We start from the raw sequence: 21147 nt of genomic DNA on the forward strand, positions 1-21147 counted from the left end.
ATACTAAAATAAGGTCATCTTGATTATTTTTTTTAAATAAGTCTAGGTCTGCCATTCAGTTCTGAGCATTCAGTCCAAACAGAGAGGGAAAGGAACAACACTTTTCTGAAGAGGATCTCTTTCAGCAACCTTTTCAAATTTGGGACTCTTTGTAAGTGAAAAGGACACAAAATCTAGAGTGGTTAAGATTGAATAGTATGTGGGCAGCACAGTATTAGGCACAAAGCAGAGCATGGAAAGCACAGCAGTATCTCATATTCACTCTTTGTGCATCCTGCTGGGTCTGATAAAGGTGTTTATGGAGGAGGTTAATACTTGTAATAACATGTTTAATAAGGAATTGTAGAGGCAGAATGAATGGAAAGCCATGCAATTAACACACAATGCACTGACCTCCCTCTTCTTAGACTGTGTTTTGTTCACATACTGTAGCAGTGTAGGGGAAAAACATCCTTTCAAACATCCATAACTGCCTGGCGTTGTGCGAAATACACATTGTCATGCACAGTACTGGAGCTTCAGACACATTGCCGTTGCAACAATCATACTTTGACGACACTACATCTGACACCACCTTCCGAAGACAGGAACAAGTGAAGTACACTAAAATGATGAGCAAACACCTATCGAGCCATTCAATAAACTGTACCAGATAGCCCAGTTTTATTTAGCAGTCTCCAGCTGTGCTATCCTTTACAAGGTGGAAGACTGAACACTTGCGTTTTAGAAGCCTGACAGCCATTTTCAAGTACCCATTCTTAACCATCCAATAATCATAGCCTCAATTAGTTTACCATAAATGATCAAAAAAATCATTTTTATTTGTTCTTAATTTATGTTATACTTTTGAATATAATGGCTGTAAACAGTTAATGGAAGATTTTCAAGATGATAAATTGACAGTCTTGCTGCATAGGCGGTAATAATCGAGATTTCCTGAGGGTGTTTTTAAAAGTTTTTCATTTTTGCTGAGAGCTGCCATTTTTCGGAATCGAAAAGGAGCGCTGTGGAGTGCTTTGTAAGTTGCAGCTGTGTGTGACATTGAGCACAGTGTTCCACTCTAAAGTTTGCACGAGTTACAATAAAGGAATGAATCAACAGACCTTTATCGGCACAAAATAATCACAGTAGTGTTTTTTTTTATTCCTTTGGTGTTTGCGGATTTACCTCATGGCTGAGTGCAGTTGAAACTTTTCTGCCGCCAATCACCTGTGTTCATAGAAATACATGAAGTCTTTTCCAGTGGCCAAATCTCAGATGGACCAGTTTCTTCATATAAGATGCTCTTTTTTTTTTCTGAAGAATTTTTTTTAACCTTGGGTTTACCAGACGAGTGCTTATGTATGGAACTTTTGTGACTTTCAAAACCAAAAGTGGCGAAAAGTAGCAGTCCAAAGAGTATAGGACATTCTTTTATTTCCTCAAAGTTGTTTTGACTTTGATCACAAAGAACAATCTACCCAAGATATTCACAAGGGTCGTGCTACTTTTGATGATCTGGCTATGAAAATGTTTTTATCTGACCTGTGGTTCCTGCTTTTCCTGTAGATGTGTAGAGGAGGTACTTGCAGGATGATCCAAAGGTATTTAGATTCCCGAGAGGCACGCTCTCAGAATTGGCAAGAGATGTATAGAAAATGTCAAAAAACATTCATTTTTAAAGGTACAGGACAGAGCCATATATGTGTAGTCAGCTGTCTTTTAGAGCTGTCAGCTGTAGAAACGTGCACAGACTGATAGTCTGACATTTTCAAAAAAAAGCATTGATTTTATATTACTGAGAAGAAATTGTATACATTTCAGTGTTCTACCTGAAAGTGAACATGAGTTCAGTTGTGTAATGGTGCCTTAGAGACTCTGAAGGTTTTTTATTTCAGACACAAGGGAAAAGCAGCTTTGAAGACTCATTGCTTTAAAATTCTTTGTAAATGAAGGTGTTTATTATAGCTGCATGTATTCCTTAAACAGCTACTAAGAGACATACAATATGCTTTTGGTCCTGAATCACAATGACCAGATTTTATCACGGGCTGACTCGTAAGTCTGTGGTAATTTCTCAAGCATGACATCATCGGTGTCATGCCCAAGTTGCCTCGTTTGTGGGCTTCATTCTTTGCTAAAGTGGGTATAACTGTTTTCCCAATGGGTCTTTCTGGAAAAAAAAAAGCGTTTCTGGTCGAGTGGTAGGCTGCTGAATCCTAACTGCATGCATTTTGGAAGTGTAACTTGGATAAGAGAGAAAAGCAGAGGTAGACACCAGTGCCACTTTTGCAGTATGAAAGTCTGGATCAGCTGATCAGTTTACATGTACCGCCACAGAGGGAAATGGGCACTTGGCTTCCATTTTGGGCCTTCATGATCTGTTTAAATAAAACCTTTCCTCAGTGAGAATGGCAAGGATATAATGACTTCCAACACAGTGGATTAGTAGGGGAGATCTTTGTACCTACAGTAAGTAGAAGAGCCTTTTGCGTGATGGCACTACTCAGTGCTTTAAATCCCTTTTCAGAATGGTGAATGAACTACATTGGTAAATTACAGTTCTAATTTGTAGCTTGAATAAGTTCAGACATTCTGCAAGTTTACAAAGTAGCTTTTTCCTCTGCTAGTTATACAGCCTGTTGCATACACTCCATGGTGGCCTGGAGATAAACTCCATGGGGTGTTAGCTGGTATCATAAGGTAGCTGTGGGAGTAGGGGGTGAAGTCCTTGCTTTACTCTTCACTCGGTGAGGAAGGGCTTGCTTTATCACTGAACTGCACAGGCACAGAGCTGTGTCTTTCTCTGTACTTTCTTTAGGTTTATAACAGGCTCTTAACGTTTTAGTAATAAACCTTGACAGTGCTGAGTGAACACAGTGCAATCTTATCTGCGCTGGATAATATGCTGGTGTGGAAGAGGTATGCTCTAGTCAGCCAGAGGTCAGTCAGTCCTCGGTGACCCAAGGAGCACATTGATGTGGGTGGGCACTAGTCTGGAATAGAAACTGCAGGCTTGGCTTCAGTGGAAGAACTTTATAGTACAGCGTGTGTGGGATTGCACAGGGAACTTGTGCAGACTCATCCAGGGAAAGTCAAATGTTGATCTGTTAGTGCTGACCAGAAAGCTGTGCTTGTCATTAAAATCTTTTTATGACACTATTTCTGTAGGTAAAGATGTTGCGTTATTTACAATATGAAATAACTGGCAGTTGTTTTTTTTGTGTGTTTTAAACAATTCATCGAGGGAATTTGGCATTGAGTCACCCTGTGCGATATAGCTTTGTCAGGTTAATAACGCTCAAAACAATCAGTTCCCTTCCCTGCAGGGTGTTATGTAAGGCCTGTTTCAGGAAAGTCCCGCAAGACTGGATCACATGTATTTGCTGTGCCATTGTGCCGAGAGCTGACACTGCTGTAACTCCCAGGAGAACAGAGTCAAGCTGGTTTCACAGTTTAGTGAACCAGGAATGGCAGAGGGCAGCTTCAAAAAGTGATACAGAAATCTTCCCAGGAGTTCTGGCTTGTCATTGAAGAGGTTTCACTCTTTCAATCCAGAAAGCTGCTTGGTGAATCCTATGTGATTCTTCGATGTTTGTCTCTTTCTGTGTTACCTAGGGCTCTATAGGCCAAGTTCGCAATGGTATGTAATGAAACACAAAAAAAGTATTGTCCAAGGTCCTATGCAGTTCCCAATGGGGAAACATTTTGCACTAGAGTCTTTGTAGCTCACTTTTTGAGCACCAATTGTCAAAAAGTACTGTACCTACCGTACCATATCTCCAGCAAGGCAAGTTAATGGCAGTTTTTAACTTTTAAATTGAAAGAGGTAATCCTTTTAATGTAGAGCATATTAGTTAAAAAGCTCCAGTTTAAAAGTAATAGGTTGGGAGTTTTGTACATTTTTAAAATGTCATTGACTAAGGCAGGTGTATGAATTTCAGTTCTGTCGTGTGCATTGCTGTAATCATTTGGAGGGCTGGAAGGATTTACAGATGCAAAGCAACAATGAGATTCAGGCATGTTGCCAAGTCAGCTTGACACTCTGTGTGTGTTCTGCTCTATGACAATGAAACACACTGGGGGAAGAGAGAAAAGGGGGGTTGATGGGTCACAGCTCTTAATGCACTAACATATCCAGGTCAGTGAGTACAGAGACAATGCAGGGCGGTTTGTCCTAGTTCTTCATTCTCATGCTTTCATGGTGGGAGATCTTCAGTATTGTCAAGGAGTCTCCACACTCCTCTGGGCATTATCCAGTCTGCCATTTGTGGAAAAGGAGCTCAAGTGAGGAATTATCTTGAAAGTAAAAGTTTATAGAACATCTCTATTCATTCACTGAGTTGCCTAAACGAGGTTTTGTTTGCAGAAGAACACACTGACAGCTCTGCTTTCCCCAGTATGAAAAAATCAAGGTTCGTTCCCCCAATTTTCTGCAAGTGCTAACATTTGCCTCTCTTAAAGAGAAAGTAAAGTGTTATAGAAGATGCTGCACATTTTTTACCATTATGAATTCATAAACCGCTCTGTGACTGTTACAACTTTGTAAAATCTCCAATACTTATTATGGAAGCTGTGGTCTTTCCTCTTTTAATCATCATCCTAGATAGACTGGTCTTTTTTTTCCAGCTGTTTCCCTCATTGTGTAAAAAGCATGGTCACCTGTTTCCTCATATTTTATCTTGTATTCTCTTTAGCTTGTGATTGGAGAAATGCAGATCTCTGTATATTTGCTCATCTCCTTGACCAGACATGGCTAATGGTAGTAATTGAAGTTCATTCTCTAAATGAATGTGTGTCTGGTTAGCCTGCTGTGTCTGGAAGTGTGTGTGTTTCTATTCTCTGTGGAGATACTGGTCAGACTTATTTGGTTAACTGAAGGTGCATTTTATTGCCAATTATAGACTTTGCCTCTAATGAGCGAGCTCTGTTCACTTCACCCTGAGCTGCAACTACAAAGAAAAAGTCATCAAGGGGGAGGATGTTTTTTGTAAGGGGAACATTGCACCGGTGTCAGCAATTGTGATAGCAGCATATTAATTTTCAGATTGAATGTCATCACAGACTGCCATTGATCTTATGCTATCCAGCTGAGCACAGCCTGCCAGAAGGTATCTTTGCCATTTAGCCCAGCAGTAGGGGTGTATTGAGCTACAGTGAGTTTTGCTGTGTGGGAGTTTGCAGTGTGTGTTTCAGATCAATTCAGTTGCAAAGGTGGAACGGGCTGATTGCTGTCCAGCTCTTATCAAGAGGGAGAGAGAAAATGTAGTCAAGCCTCCTTAACGTCACAAAAACGGAAAGTTTACTGAGCTTCAAGGGTCAGGCAAGCTGTTTTCCACTTTTAAAATTGCCTGCGTCAATGTTCCTTAGCCTATAAATGTTTATAGGCTTGGTCTAACGGAATTCCTGGCTTCTGATCCTCTATTGATATTTTTAAATGAAAATATTAATCTAATTGTTAGCTGATGTGAGTTGCCCATGGAAGAAATTCAATTTTCTTATTGCATACAATAGTACTGTCAGAGGGGAGATTTTTTTTTAGTAAGTCCATTTTCATGCAACCATTACCTCCATCTAGAGAAAACACCTTAGTTATAACCTCTGTTACTGTATATTCCCATAAACAGTGGTCAAGCATGAAAACTAATGGAAGTTAACACTTGAAGTCTGGAATGTGTGAGCCACAAATCCTGGATCTTGTCATTTCTATTCCCAGTCAAGCCATGTATTTATCTCCTATTTGGATGAATCCCTCCTATAGATAATGAAATGGAAGTCCCTTGTAACTAATCACCATTGACTACAGCAAATGCAGAAAATCAAATGGCAGTCAGTGCCCACCTTGGCAGAGCTCCAATCTATTTGGCATTCTTCAATTGGTTGGTCGACCTGCTTATCTCAGACAAGTGTTCTCAAATAATGGGGTTGACTGGGGAGGATAATCTGGATAAGAAACACACATCCCTGTCCTGGAGTACCTGCACTGTGTGGGCTGTTTTTATTGCTCTAACTAGCTGAGCAGCCAGGTGTGATCGGATTCCAAAGAGCCTTTTTACAAGACAGAGATAAGAGGCCGAATGGGTGGCTAGAGACCTCAGGCAGTCTCTCTGATCTGGACAGCAGCGAACTGAGTAGCCACTCTTCCCTTGTGAATACAGCAAGATAAAAGCTGAGCAAAGAGTTAGCTGGAGGACCTTCTGTTGTCTGCTGAGGGGGGAAATCTGAATCCTGTATGTGGTGTCTGTGGCATATAATATGGGTGTTACATAATGTCATATTATAATGCTTGGCCAAAAGATCTTACTGAATAATTGGAATTAATGGCGAGTATTCATAGTCCATACCTGAAAATAATGTGAAAAGGTATTTGATTTTGTTGCCCGAATGCATGTTTTTTCCTGTCTCAAAGGTATTTTTCTTTTAAACTCAGCTCACTTGCAACGATCATGTTACTTTATTATAATGCATTACAGAGCACACAATACCTATTGTATTAGGCATAGCTGATGGTAGTAGGTATCGTAAGACACCCTAATGCACAGGCCTGGAGACAGTCATCAAAAAAAAATAGGCCATGGTACATTTTATTGCTTGATCTTTAGATGGGTTATATATGAGAAGGTTATAAGGTCTCGTTTTTTGGATTTTGCCATTTTCAAACTCTTTTTGCATTTGTCGTTACAGGGGAAATAGAAAATCTTGTGACTTAAGTGAATTCTTTAATTATTCATGTTTAAAAAGGATGAGGCTCAGGAAAAAGGTTGGTAAAAATAAGGTCCTGATCATATAAACCTTTTAAGAGACGTGCAGATTCCAGCAGTGGTCCTATATTTGAATTCTGAATTTCTGCGCTGGTCAGACAAATGAACTTGCACGCAATTTAAAGCAGAAGTGTGTGTGTGTGTGTGTGTGAAGGGAGGGGGGAATCATTTTCAGGCTGTATGTAGCAAATTTCAAGCAAATGTGACTAATCCTTTTCAGCACTAATAGGACTGTGCTGTACAAGGCAGATTCTCCAGTCTGGTCATGTTCAGGATGGGAGTTGGTCAGATAAGGATGTGTTTGACATAGACAGTGTGTGGAGGGGGCTGTGGACTCTGTGAAAGGGGGCCGTGCTCAGATCCAGCTCTGCACTGACGTCAGACTGGTCTCATCACAAGGATATCGCTGTTGTGAAGGAGAGAGGGGAGGGAGAGAGAGAGAGAGAGACCTGCTGTTGAGAGAACTGACGCTGCAACTGGGAGATCTGTCATAGTCTCCCTCCAGTGCCCTCTATTTCTTTTTTTTTACGTTTGAAATTTTGCAATCCTTGAGCTCCCCCCCACCCCTGCGTTCTGCGTGCAGACTGAAGGGCAGACCCAACATGTACCCTGTGTCTCGCAGGTACTGCAGAAATGTAGGTCCTCACATTCAGTCACAGGAGCCAGAGCTGCTCTCTCTTGATCTGCAGAGTCTGCGAGCGGCTGCTGCTTCTGGCTTTCTCCGTGCCAGGTTTAGGGCTGTACTGCAGGTGCTCGTAACCTCTGGGGGGACGCCACAGCCGCGTGGGTGAGCGCTGAGCTAGGGCAGCAGGGATTCCTTCAGAGCAGTAGCTGCAAATGGCTGTGGAAGATGTCCAGGCATGGCCTAGAAGGAGAGATGACAGACAGAGCGCTGTGTTTTGGTCTCGGGGAAGGAAACTAGCAGTGTCGCTCATCCTTGTGGTTCAGTGCGGCTTTCAGCACTCCGTGCCCAATGTTGGACTTGGATGGAGATCGTGAGACGTAAGGTACCTGTGCTTTTCCATTGCTCAGGGGGCTTTGGTTGCAGTATGAACGTTTTTTCCTGCTTATATAGAGGGAAGACAAAGGTCATTTTAGCTCCCCTAAAAGATAAGGCAGGAAGCAGACATAGGGAGCTGTTGGCTGTGGATTAAGATTAGAGTGTTCCCTGGAATGCTAGGTAGATGCTGGTTAAGCATGCTGCTGTACTGACATTTCCTCAGATTAGCAGAAAAAGAAAAGGTCTAGGTCAGGAAAGACCTAAATCAGTGCATAATCACTTCTCCTCGGTCCTCTAGACCTCTAGTTAGTATGGGTGTTGTCACAAAACTTAGTAGTAACCTGAATACATGTTAAAGTGCATTTGAAGAGCCACCTGATTGTTTTAGCTGAATTTTGAAATACATCTGTAAGAAATGTACTGTGACATGTTCCACAAGCATTTAAAAATGCTTAGCTGAGGTAGTGACTAGAGTAGTGGTATGTTAGTATTTACCTCCATTCTTCTGAATTTCAATAGATAGAGGATAGAGGTCTGTGTCTCCTCTCCTGGAAGGTGGTAGAGTTTTTTAATTTTGCTTAAGTAAGCTATACAATATCTACGAATGACGCACGTTAGAAATTAACTTCGTTGATTGCTAATATCTAACCAGTAAGCACATTATCCTAATCGATAACCTTTAAAGATATTGATAACTTTTGTAAAATGCATTGCTTTTACTCTAATTCTTTGATTTCTCAGCTTTCCCTACTGAGTTAGGCATTGCATTCAGTTGGTGAGGGCTCTCTTCTGTGCCTTCTGACTATTGAGGTTTGAAAGGCTTCTCACAATGTCGTGTGTGTCCTCTGTCTTTGACAGGAGCCCAGCAACAAGCGGGTTAAGCCCCTGTCCCGGGTGACGTCCCTGGCCAACCTCATCCCCCCAGTGAAGGCCACGCCCCTGAAGCGGATTGGGCAGACCCTCCAGGTATGGTCCAGGCAGGGATATCCATCACAGTACAGGACAGTTATCCTCATGAATGTCCATGCCCCTTACTAAGATCTTATGGTGAGATCTACACCAGTTCTTGTAAAATTACACCCTTTCATAGAAATAATTCCCATATTTGAACACATTCTTTTCATTTGTCTTTGTTGCATCTTGTGAATGATCAGTATGTTTCATGAGAAACTAAAAACAGCATGTGGATTACAAATTTCTCCAGGCTAAGAGTACAAGGGGAAAATATTTGTTATATTGTCAGGAGTGGTGGTCACGGCAGTGGGCAGTGCTAGCTTTTTTTAATTCAGCATTCTTCCGGACAGCTTGAAGAGACATTTTTCCTAGAATGTTTCAGTCATGTAACAGATAGCAGTTTGAGTCACAGTATCAGTAAAGCAACACTACGGTGTCTACAACAGCGAATAAGGTGTTCAGTAGCAAGATTAGCGTTTCTGTACTGGTGTGCCCTCGGACATTGACGAATGAGCTGCAGAATCATGGAAAAGTCATCCACTGAAAAAATACAATTATTTTGTTGGTATACCCAAAGTGTCATTTGGTACAAACACGAGTCAGAGACCACACTCCAGGGCTTTATATATGGGAATCGCATATGGCACAGATTAATTTTAAAGGACATAAACTAAAACATAAATTTTGTTCATGATCTTAATAACACTGTTTTGCACCAGTGATATGATGCAGAAGCATGTGTATATTTATTTATGTGCAGTGTGGGATAGAAAAGTTTGAAAAAGCACTGAGCTAGAAAATATCTATAAACAATTTCCTTCTATTATTTTCCATACATTACAAAAAATGAGAATCCAAAAGCTGTGGGAGTCTTTTGCAAACCTGTTTAAGAGTCATCATTTGTGATTTTGTATATTTCAAGAGATGCTGCGCCCGATTTTTGTTTGGCTGTTCTGGTCTTTAAGGATAACAAACAGAAGTCTTCACAAGTCTGCTTTATTTGTTTCCATCTTGTTTGGGATGCACTGCAGCATTCAGTAGAACTCCAGTGACAAGCCAGTGAATAAGCAACAAACTTGTTCTTGGCATTCGCAAATGTGCCAACGCACACTTGCATGCCCATGCCTGTGCAGATAAACTGGTATCAGTGGGTGAGGGCGGCCTTGTTGACATTTGGGACATTCCCACCTGTTTAGCAGATTCAACCTTTTTGTTTCGTTTTCTACCAAAGAGTGGTCATGTTGGAGTAAGTAAATAAGTGTCTTTGCATGGCTCGGCATGTCCCAGAGAGAGCGAGTGTCTGAAACACTGCTGTTTTGGTATTGAGAACAGGTAGCCAGTTCTTTGTCGCTGCCTGCCCATTATCACACAACCTGATCTTTCCCTTTCTGCGTCTTCACACACGGCTTAAGTGGAGTCAGACAAGGTGTACGGTACTCTCAATTAATCCCTATCTGTCCTAAATCACAGCACTCTGACACATTAGGGTCATTTCAGCTTTCACGTCTGCCATCTGTGGCCTGCACTGTGGGAAACTGAAGAATGGGGAGAAGTGTAATAAATTCTCTTTATCAGTGGGTAAATAAGAAAGGGGGAGAGGGTGAAAGGTCCCGCAGGTGTTTTTCACACCCTCTGCTGATATTGCTTCAAGGATGAGAAGACAAAATGTTCTTTTTGGAGGCCATTCCTCAATCTGCAATCTTGAGTGTAGGCAGTGAAAATATGCATCAGAGTAAATGCTGGGTATGCCAAGAAAATAATTTTATTTTTCCAGTGGATGACTTTCAATTGTTTCACAGGTTATCTGTTAAAGAATGGCAGAGGCTTCATTTTGACAACATAGTGTTTGTAGAGTGCAACTTAATATTAGCCCTTTCGGTCCTCTGTGAAGACAAGGAGTTTGTCAAATTTTTAATGAACCTTTATCTGTCTGTTTAAGACTTCAAGTACTGAAAGTCTTATGTTACAGATTGTGAGAGAGATGTAATGCTTCTTATTATGTATATAGGGATATATTATGACTGAATTAGACACGGGCAACACATTGAGAAGTGGACTTGGGCTTGTGGAAATTCAAATTGCAGTTTAATTGTACGGCTGAAATCAATACCTATCTGATGCCCACATTCAAAGACTCTGAGTACTTGCCAGCTATAGGTGTTGCTTCCTACCTTGTGCCCATCAGGTCAGTTTCTCTGGTGCCTGTCCAACCTGTTACAACCTTGGCATGTCTACCACCTTTGGAATCAAGACCACTTTTCCATCCCACTTCGTTTTCCCCTGCTTTTTAATGTTGTGGATGCCAGTGCTCAGACAAGACAGCGTTCAAGACGATGGGTTTCCCAGCGCTGTCATTCGAGACCGCTCTTCATTGCCAGCATCAGCTTGTTTAGCAGCAGACGGGTTTGCAGAGATGGACCAGTGTTTGTGAGCCTCACTTTGTCCCCTGCCTTCCGCCCCCCAGCGCTCCATCAGTTTCCGCAGCGAAAGCCGCCAGGAGATCTTCAGCCAGCGGCAATGGAGCAGGAACGCCCCCCCGGCCATCACCAAGCGCAGGGACAGCAAGCTCTGGAGCGAGACTTTCGACGTCCGTCTCAACCAGATGCTCACCTCCAAGGAGATCAAGCGCCAGGAGGTGAGGGTTTGCTCCAGGCCACAGGGCTGCTTTGCAGACACAGAAGCTCTGTCCCCTGTAGCGTTTGTTGGACTCTTGTTCTGTAGCATCTTAATGCTAAAGCTTTACTGGTGAAGAATAGTGATCTATAGGTTCCATTATCCCGATGATCTGTTACTGGTTTCTGGGTAATAAAAGTAGATATTGCAGGTGAAATCATGCTTCTAACAATGTTGCCTAGCCTCACATTTCAAACACCAGCAGGACGTTTGCAATACAGTGTTGGTGTTGCCTTTTTTTTTTAATCAGTTGCTGCTACAGAGTCTCAAAGCCCTGCAGGTCTGTCATTTATTTCTCCATCACTAAGGAATTCCAGTACAAGTATCTTAAAATTCCTCCCACTTGAAACTTCAAAATGAGAGATCAGAAAACGGCACAAAAATAATATAGAAATAAGAGTCAGAAACCACAGGTGAGTTGTTACTTCAGCTGCTTTTCATGGAGGGTGTCATAGCCCTTTAAGCATTTGGTTCCTGAATATGTTCAGCAAGGATGTTCTTAGGTCTTGCAAGTAATTTACTGGTTAAAGTGAGCGATAGTGTTGCATCAACTTGATTTACAAAGTAGTTCTCTTGGAACACAAAGTTAAAACCACAGCTTGGAACAGTATGTTACCTTATAAGACTGTCTTGCTGCACCTCAATACCAGCCTGCACTAGTCCTGAGTCTGCAAGGACAGGCTCAGTGTAAGCACCTCCTTACATTCTGAAGGCCCGGTAACCTGTGATTGGTAGAAGGGAATATAGTCAACTGCATGTTAAAAGATCCAGTGTTGAGACAGCATAACCAAATTACATTTCAGGCATGAAAGCTGTCTACTAAAAACATAAAAAGCCCTGTGAAATTAAACATTGCATATGTTCAATAAAAGAGAGGCCAGCACTGAGAGCCCGCTGCCCTTGTCATTCAAGTGTAGAGAAGCTGTAAAGTGGTTGTTGATTTAAGAGGGACAAGAAGGTGGGAGGTTTCCCTAAGCCATGAAATACAAACCGCTTCTGGTGTGGGGGTTTAAATTCACTCACTGGTCTGTTCGAAAACCTCTCACGCATGCCCCCCAACTCCTTACTTAAGTTACCTCACCAACACAGGCTACAGAAGTGGTAGTCTCTTCTAAGTTCAGGAGCAGTAGCGTGACAAATTGAACACATGTGCAATTGAGCTGCCTTTAAAATCTGCGTAGAGTTCAAACAGAAACTGCTGGGGACAGCTTTTTTGGGGTCTGAGACCTCTGATTTTGGTTAATTAGGAGTTAATTATGGTTAATCTTCCTGACCTCTGCTGCAAAGCATTTTCAAAAAATTAAGTTTTCTGGGGGACTATTTTTGAATGAAATTAAGCTTGATGAGACAAAGCCCCACAGCACAGTTCCAAGTCAGATTTGATGAATGTAATAGTTTCAGAAAATGTGGTCAGGAAGCTTCAGACACTTTTCTCTTGAGTATAGGACAAAAGTTTCCATTCCTGTTTCAATGTCTAAAGTAAGGTTATATCATATTGAGATCAAGATATTCTAATGTTGTTAGCTGTCACTTAAAAAAAAATAGGCTTGAGTCTCAAATAATTATAAGGAATAATTTTGGTGTGAGTGATTTCAGTGTGCCGCAGTTTTCTGAAGAGGCTTGCTTTGTCCTAACAGGCAATCTTTGAGCTGTCCCAGGGAGAGCAGGACTTAATAGAAGATCTGAAATTGGCAAAGAAGGTGAGATCTGTTTTTCACATTGGCATAGTTTGCTTTCATCTAACATATAAAATTGTTACCCATGTGGGAAGCACAGTTCACGTTTCACTTCGCCCTTTGCACACCCAAGCAGGGCAGGGGATTGTTTGAAATCCAGCAGCATCTGGTCCTGCTTTCGTCTTGAGCACGACCCAATCGATGCATTACCTCAGAAAGCAGCCTGGTTATATGTGAGGCCTCTTAAATTGCAGTAAAACAGTGCAGTAAAGAGACCGAGGTGATTTCAAAGCCAGCTGCTTTGCCCTTCCCCATGTCCTGGAAGACACAGCCCTGTAGGTTCACACGTGGGTGCTGTGACTTGACCTAGCCAGGGCTGAAAGCAGGAATCCTGCCTGTGGTTCACAGCATGTGCCAAAGTTATGTGTTTAACAGTGTTTAAGTCAGATGGATGTGCTCCTATCAAGGGCTTCTGCTCCAGATCTCCCCTGTTTCAGATGGCAGAGTATCTGTGCTGGGCAGGTGTAGGAGAAAATGTGAAATATCCAAGCATCTCCATTGTAATGAATCAGATTTATGGGAGCTCTCTAGCTGACGGATTAGGCTGACCTCAAGTACAAAACACCGAAGCACTGAGTCTCTTTCAGTGCGCCTACTTTTTCGTAATACAGATGGTGACAACTGCATACTCATTTCACAGGGAAGATGGAAGACTCTCATTACTGGCCCATAATAGCACTGAGTGTGGCTTTATCCATGATTAAAATGCCTTCACCATTCATCAAGCCTGGGCATCAGTATACTTCCCATGTTCTCATCACTTTTTGTCAACTTTGTATCCAATTAGAGGTTCCTTCTCTGGTGCTTTTTTAAAAAAAATGCATTTTGACTGATGTGCTTTAAAAGCTGAAGTACATTTCTTTTAATAAGCATGTATAACCTTTTCAACTGGCATTTATAGGGTATGAGCTGAAATGACTATTGTAACTCTTTGAGCTACCTTAGCTGGAGTTACCCTTTTTAACTTGTTCTCAGACCATTAACAGTTTGGAGATGGAAAAGAGGGGTGTAGCAGTGTTCTGAAAAACATGTAATTAATTATTACAAACCCATAGTATGTAGGGCATAACATTTTAATTTTTACCTATTGGTAATTTACATATTGGTAATTGTCTGTGTTTTATCAGACTCTTACCCTCTTATGTATTTGTCTTAATTAAATTTGTCCCGGTACTTTTTTGATGGATTGTCCAGTTATTTTTTTTATGATGCCGTTGTGGGTCATGCTTTGTCCAGGTCAGAAGGCACAGGTTTTGTTGGCGGTAGCCTGTTGAAGTGACTCTGTCTGTCCGTTCTCAGGCCTATCACGACCCCATGCTCAAGCTTTCCATCATGACAGAACAGGAGCTGAACCAGATCTTTGGTACCCTGGACTCCCTTATCCCCTTACATGAAGGTACGGCCCCCCTATCCCTTTATAGTTACTTACGAGTGCATGCTGATGAGGGATGGTTTCCAATCAGGTTGTGTTCAGACTTGCGTTTCTGAAAATAGTTAAAAAGAGGTTCAGGAATTTCTTTCTGTTCTCAGTTTATTTTAATTTATAGCAAGTCATTTCTGTGCAGTTTAACCTTACTTAAGTCCCCAGAGGCAGGGTAGACATGTAAAGACTGTTTTATGTTGTGGTGTTTCTGTACTGAGTATCAAAAGAAACTCACAACTCATACGTTTTTTTTAAATCTGGTAAATGGATTTTGGGTATTTGAGTGTCTAAGTGAACACTGAACACTTACCATGATGCACGCAAACTTAACACACGACTAAATTGCTCCAGGTGGGCGTGCTAGCAGTGAAGCCAAGTCCTCTTTAGCAATGATTCCAGGTTTTGTGAAGACTACCCTGATGCTTGTACTGTAACTTACTGTCTGGCATGTTTACAGCTAGAAGCTTGTAACCAGGCAAAATGTATGAGATAGTTCAGGTGGGTAGCTGCGTCAGCATGCGTAGGCTACAAAGGAACAAGTAAAGGTTTATTCCATGCTGAAAAGAGAAGAAAGAAAACACAACGTTTCAGCTGTGAGCTCTGTGGAAATTTATCTTTTTTGAGATTTCTTTTCCCTGCCAAGGTACGGAGCTTTTTAAAACTGCTTCTTTTCAATGGTTTAGATCTCCTGAGCCGTCTCCGAGAAGCCAGGAAGCCAGACGGTTCGACAGAGCATGTTGGCCACATCCTCGTGGGCTGGGTAAGACGCAGTGGGGCATCACAACCAATCAGCCCAAAACCACCCCTCCCCAATGCACAGACACTTCCAGCCCATTCTATTCCTGCCCTTCTCCCAGTCATGCTGGTGAATGTGAGTCTGCAGAGACTGCAAAGTGCCACTTCCTCCCCTCCCCCCACAAAAGTACAGCCAAAGGTTGTTTTACGGTCTGCGTAGCTTGATAGTGTTGAAATAAACCTCTTCTGGAAAAGATTGCAAGACTCATTGAGACAAATTGAGGCTGAACTAGCATAGTCCTGTATGGATGAGCAACCATCCCACCTGCAGAGAGCACTGTAGTGCAGTTCAGTTCTGTAAGCAGATTGATTACACTTAGCATTTCTGTCTGCCATGCCCCCAAAACAAAGCACCAGAAGTGTTTTTCACCGTGTTTCAATAGCAGGTTTGAAAACGCAGCAAGCACAAACTGCTGTACATATCTGCTGTACTAAAAAAATGTGTGTTGAGAGCTGGCCCATTTATCACTCTTGACAGTCTTGTTGAATGTCCTTATTTTAACTTTGTAAATTCGAGTGAAGCGTTGTGTGCTGGAGGCCACATGAATTGACTGTTTGAACTGTGTATCTTAACTGAATCGAACAGGGTGTCCCAAATCTCTGAACTTTTGTCAGGGCTAATATGGATTGTTCAGGGAGATTACTCAATAAACTCCATTCTTTATTGTGTCATGGAATCACTGGAGCAGAGGTTTTCCAGTTGTTTTATATGTGGAGAGCGGTTTGGCTGTCAGTGGATCTAGCAATACATGAATATATAAACTTGGTTGAAAGCCAGGGAGCCTGATGCAGGCTTTTCTTTTTGAATTGTGTAATTTTTTTTATTGTTTTTGTGTATTTTTAAACATCCCACAATAATTTGCAACGAAGATTAATAGCTGCAAAGAGCATTCTTCATAAACAAGTTATCGGCCCAAGGTCCCCGTGGTGTTGTAATGTAGTAACCATGGTGACTGAATATACAGTAATTCGCCCAATATAACTAAAACGTCAGTAAGGACACTAAACTGTGGAAAATACTATGCACGCCGCAAAGAGGGTGAATAAGAACACCAGGCTGTGTGGTACGGGGGAGAAAAGCAAGGATTATGGGCTAACTGGTTGCCATGGTGCATCTCTACAAACTGATAAGAGCAGATTAAAGGTATACAGGGGGAAGGTCTGGGGTTTAGCAGTACTTTAGAAATGGCCAATTTGTTTGGTGGTCAAAAACTAAGCAAGGGCTTTTACAGCGACTGAGCAATTTGCAAGGTAAAAAACAAAACCAAGAAGCCTTAAATACTGTGAAATACAATCCATTTGGGCCCAGATTACAGGCTGTAACCAACTAAACAGCTACCCTGTTTTTCTAAAGGCGTTAACATGAACACCAGCCTCATTACACTTTTGTGACATTGAAGGGTTGGCGTTTTTTTGCCATAGCTGATGAGCATTGCCAATGCTAGTGAAATAGTGTAAGCATTTTGCTAGGAGGATTTAAATCATGAATGGAGGAATGAGCCAGTTTACTTAAAATGTGTTCAGTCTGTGTGCTGTATTAATTCTTACCGTTTCTTTTTGTGGTAGCCTCATTTTTGTGTGATTGTATCTTCTTGTAGCTGCACAGTTGTTCCATATACTTGCTTTTAATGTAAATTTTCTATACCTAAAGTCTACTGGATAAGGATGTCTGAAGTAATGATAATGGTCATAACGCTAAAGTCGGTATTAGAAAACACATGGTTGGTCTAACTGCCTTTAACTGGTCCTTTAAATTGGGGATGGGGGGGGAATGGTCTGACATTGGTGTGCCTGATGTCAGACCATGAAACTGCTGGTCAGTGGTGAAGAGTCCACTTTAGTTGGGCTCCCACCTTACTTTCAGTACAACTCCATATCTGGCTTTATCTGATAAAATAGAAGACTTAGGCAGATGCCATGGATGCATCATTGAACTTTTGTACATATGAAGTATTAAGATGGTAGGAGAATTGAGTAGGCAGGCTTATTTAAACACCGGAAACCCGTTTTTTCCAACACGTTAGTTCACCATGACAGTCCATGTGGCCCTACTGTTTATCCACAAGGCTTGACATTTTCAAAGGGAAGAATGTTCTGTTCCCCTGTTTATGGTTTCGCATTCAACTTTGTCTCATCGAAGGCTTGATCTTAGATCATTTACAGCAAGCTGACCAATTCATGTCTGAGTGGGAAAGCAGGAGCTAAATCAAGCCCCTGTATGCAACTGTTTACTATTGCAGACTGAATCACAGCACTTTAAGTAAACTTGAAATGGAAGCTATCTAAAACATTTTTACAAGATTGCAGCATTGTGGAATAAACATTATCCTTCAGAGTGCCATCAAAAGTGCAGCCAGCTAGTCACTGTTAAAATGCGTAAATGCTGATGACTTGTTAACTGGTCATGAGTTAACTGAAAAATGTGGCTGTGGTAGAAGTCTGTGAAATAGATCGATATTCATGATAATTTCTTTATGTACTGTTATCTGAAGTTTGCTGTTACTAGTACTGTAATGGTCAAATGCTGCATGATGTTTTTTTGATGTGCTTGATGTGATTCTGCATGCATTGTAAGTTTCAGATCTGTTGTGAATTCTGGAGAACACAACCTCATCATGCATTTGAAAACTCCAGTTTTAACTGGTTTCTTGGCTGAATTCTTGACATGCTAAAGTGTGAAGGGAAATTATTTTAGTTAAATTATTTTCTTGAGGAAAGATCTTTTATGGTGGATTCCTGGAGCGGGTGGGACTTTTCTCATGTACAGACTAGGGCTTCTAAAACCGAGTTTTTATCGTAGTTGCAAACGCTGATGTCTAATTTGAATAAATCCAGGATAAGAGATAGCAGATAATTCACATTTCTCTGTAAGAGAGGAAAGGCTATCCACCCACCAGTACATTTTCCAGAATTCAGCATTTAGGGTTCTTCAGAGATAGATAACTAAATGTCTGCTGGTAACTTAGTTTGACATTCCTAATGTATGAGTCAGAAAGCTATGAGAATCAACTCCCTCTTTACTGGAGTTGCAAAAATAACTTAAGGCAAATCTATAGGTTGGGTAGAAATGTGATTTCACATTTAAAAAGTGCATTACAGTATGTCCTTAGAATGAAGCTGCACTAAAGGGTTTTTCTGGCAGAACATGATGAGCACATGATGGACTGCTCATCCTTAAAGAAGACTCATCACTCTTTAAACTGGCCTATAGGATCATGTTTGAAGGAAAACACCTCATTGTTTTCAGTGAATTAGCTGAAAGAGTAATTTTAATCCATTTGCCTGACATTTAAATGGATATTTGTCCTTAGTGCCATTTCAGTGGAAAGAAACAAGTGACCGATGGACTTTTTCTGGGATTGATTTTCTGTATGCTGAGGGGTTAGGTGGGATGCTGGAGGACACACAATGTGTGTAGAACTTTAAACCCTAACTTGGCACACGGGAAAACCCGCCACACTGATTTTAGGAATCCCCCCCCATTGACGTCTCCTCTCTCTCTACCCCTCTAGCTGCCCTGTCTCAACTCCTACAACAGCTACTGCAGCAACCAGGTGGCAGCCAAGGCTCTGCTGGACCACAAGAAGCAGGATCACCGTGTCCAGGACTTCCTGCAGCGCTGCCTGGAGTCCCCCTTCAGCCGCAAGCTGGACCTCTGGAATTTCCTAGACATCCCTCGCAGCCGGCTGGTGAAGTACCCCCTGCTCCTGCGCGAAATCCTCAAGCATACGGCCAATGACCACCCTGACCGGCAGCACCTGGATGAGGCGGTGAGCACTGGACGAGGGGTTTCATTTCATTTTATGTGCTGGGTAAACTATGGCAAGGGGGCTGCGACCGTATATTTAGTATATTTTTATGGACTGATGTTAAAAATGAGACAAAGTGATGCCAACAAAAGCATGTAAAATAGCCCTCCATGTTAAAACATGCAAAACAAGGCTGATTGCTGGCCATTCCTTTTATTTCTACTTCACGATTGTGGGAATAAGACTGAAGTCCTATCTAGGTGGTCTTTAAAGCCCTTCTCTATCCCACTTGGATGACAAGTTCAGAAAGCGAAAGATCCCCCTGGCTTCCTTAGGCGGCAGCTCACTTTTCAGTCAAGAGTCCCAGCGGGCCAGGCTGAGCCTGCTACTGTGGCCCTGACGCCCTGAAAGCTTGCTGAAAGCCTGCTGTCAACAGCGGCCAGAGAAATGCACAGGGTCTTTCGTCAGCCTGCCTGTCTCCGGGCTGTGCTCAGCAGCTGCTGTTGCTTCCCTGTGGCAGCTTGCAGTTGGTCTGGATCTTGTTCGTTAAGCTTTAAAAACCCGTACAGCAATGGGAATGTGATGTCACGTACAAGCACCCATGTACCATTTGTCACCAACTTAGCTAGGCAGTGTAGTAAAATGTTAAACTTAGCAAATCTACACTTGTTGACTGGCTCGCCTTTCTGTGTTTCACTTAGTGGTTTTGTGAAGCTAGTCCCCATTTTATTCACCTGTAAAACAAGCATACACCTGTACTCAGCTTTATTCTTTAGATCTGCCCATGCTAAGTCACTACCTTAGTGAGGGATGTCTAGGACAGTAGGAGTATTCCTATCCTGGATGACTTCAGTACTGAATAGGTTATGGGTTCCTTTAAATGTTCTTGAAAAACTGGCTAGAAAATTCAATTCCGCAATTACGTCAATAACATGATAACAGGATTACACGGAGACATGTAGAAGGCACTGTGGTCCTGGAGTGCTAGCTTTGAATGCATCATCAAAGAAGTGGCATGTGATATATTGACTGAATTGGGAAAACTGTTCCGGTAAAGCATGCGTCACCCTGCTGTCATCGGCAACAGTTCAGGAACCTGTAATATCAACTGTTCAATAAACAGGGAGGCACGCTTCCCATGTGGCTGCTAATCTGTCGGCAAACAACAAGCACGAGGTGTGCAGCGGGTAGGCCTTACTGTGTGTCCGTCTGTCCCCCCCCCAGATCAACATGATCCAGGGCATCGTAGCGGAGATCAACACGAAGACGGGCGAGTCGGAGTGCCAGTATTACAAAGAGCGGCTGCTGTACCTGGAGGAGAGCCAGCGCGACCTGCTGATCGACAGCTCCCGCGTGCTCAGCTGCCACGGCGAGCTCAAGAACAACAGGGGCGCTGTGAGTGTCTCCCCCACCCTGCCACGCCCTCACACCTGCACGGATCTGTATCCCCTGCCAGGAGCTGACTCCAGCTCGCCACGGCTGTGCTGAGCTTTCCAGAGCCATTTCCTGCGCCGGGCTGTCTTCCACCAGCACTGCTAACTCATACACACAAGGTGTATAGGCCAGAGTAGCCCTGTTATTACCATGAATGGGGGTTTAAGAGCTGGAAGTCATGTAATAATTAATAATAATTATTGCTTATACTTATATAGTGCTTTTTCTGGACACTCCACTCAAACAGCTTTACAGGTAATGGGGACTCCCCTCCACTACCACCAATGTGCAGCATCCACCTGGATGATGCGACGGCAGCCATAGTGCGCCAGAACGCTCACCACACATCAGCTATCAGTGGGGAGGAGAGCAGAGTAATGAAGCCAATTCACAGAGAGGATTGTTAGGCGGCCATGATTGATAAAGGCCGATGGGAAATTTGGCCAGGACGCCGGGGTTACATCCCTACTCTTTTCGAGAAACGCCCTGGGATTTTTAACTACGGTTTTACGTCTCATCCGAAGGACGGCGCCTGTTTACAGTATAGTGTCCCCGTCACTACACTGGGGCATTAGGACCCACATGAGTCACAGGGTGAGCGCCCCCTGCTGGCCCCACTAACACCTCTTCCAGCAGCAACCTG

At 42.5% G+C, this 21147-nt stretch overlaps 1 protein-coding gene across 4 annotated transcripts in view; it reads left to right on the forward strand.

Moving 5' to 3' along the window:
* arhgef3 (Rho guanine nucleotide exchange factor (GEF) 3) overlaps nt 1-21147 on the forward strand; it is a 103176-nt gene that overhangs the window by 77332 nt on the left and 4697 nt on the right. For 3 of the 4 annotated variants that reach the window (XM_015347975.2, XM_006630986.3, XM_015347976.2), the window contains 7 exons: nt 8599-8706; nt 11159-11329; nt 13005-13067; nt 14403-14499; nt 15210-15286; nt 18834-19091; nt 20295-20465. In XM_015347975.2, the coding sequence (XP_015203461.2) occupies nt 8599-8706; nt 11159-11329; nt 13005-13067; nt 14403-14499; nt 15210-15286; nt 18834-19091; nt 20295-20465 (945 nt within the window). Of the gene's footprint in view, nt 1-7174; nt 7748-8598; nt 8707-11158; nt 11330-13004; nt 13068-14402; nt 14500-15209; nt 15287-18833; nt 19092-20294; nt 20466-21147 lie in introns of those variants that run through there. The other variant, XM_015347977.2, reaches the window with a different exon arrangement.

Source organism: Lepisosteus oculatus, chromosome 4 (assembly GCF_040954835.1).
Source record: "Lepisosteus oculatus isolate fLepOcu1 chromosome 4, fLepOcu1.hap2, whole genome shotgun sequence".
In the NCBI taxonomy this organism is placed as follows: domain Eukaryota; kingdom Metazoa; phylum Chordata; class Actinopteri; order Semionotiformes; family Lepisosteidae; genus Lepisosteus; species Lepisosteus oculatus.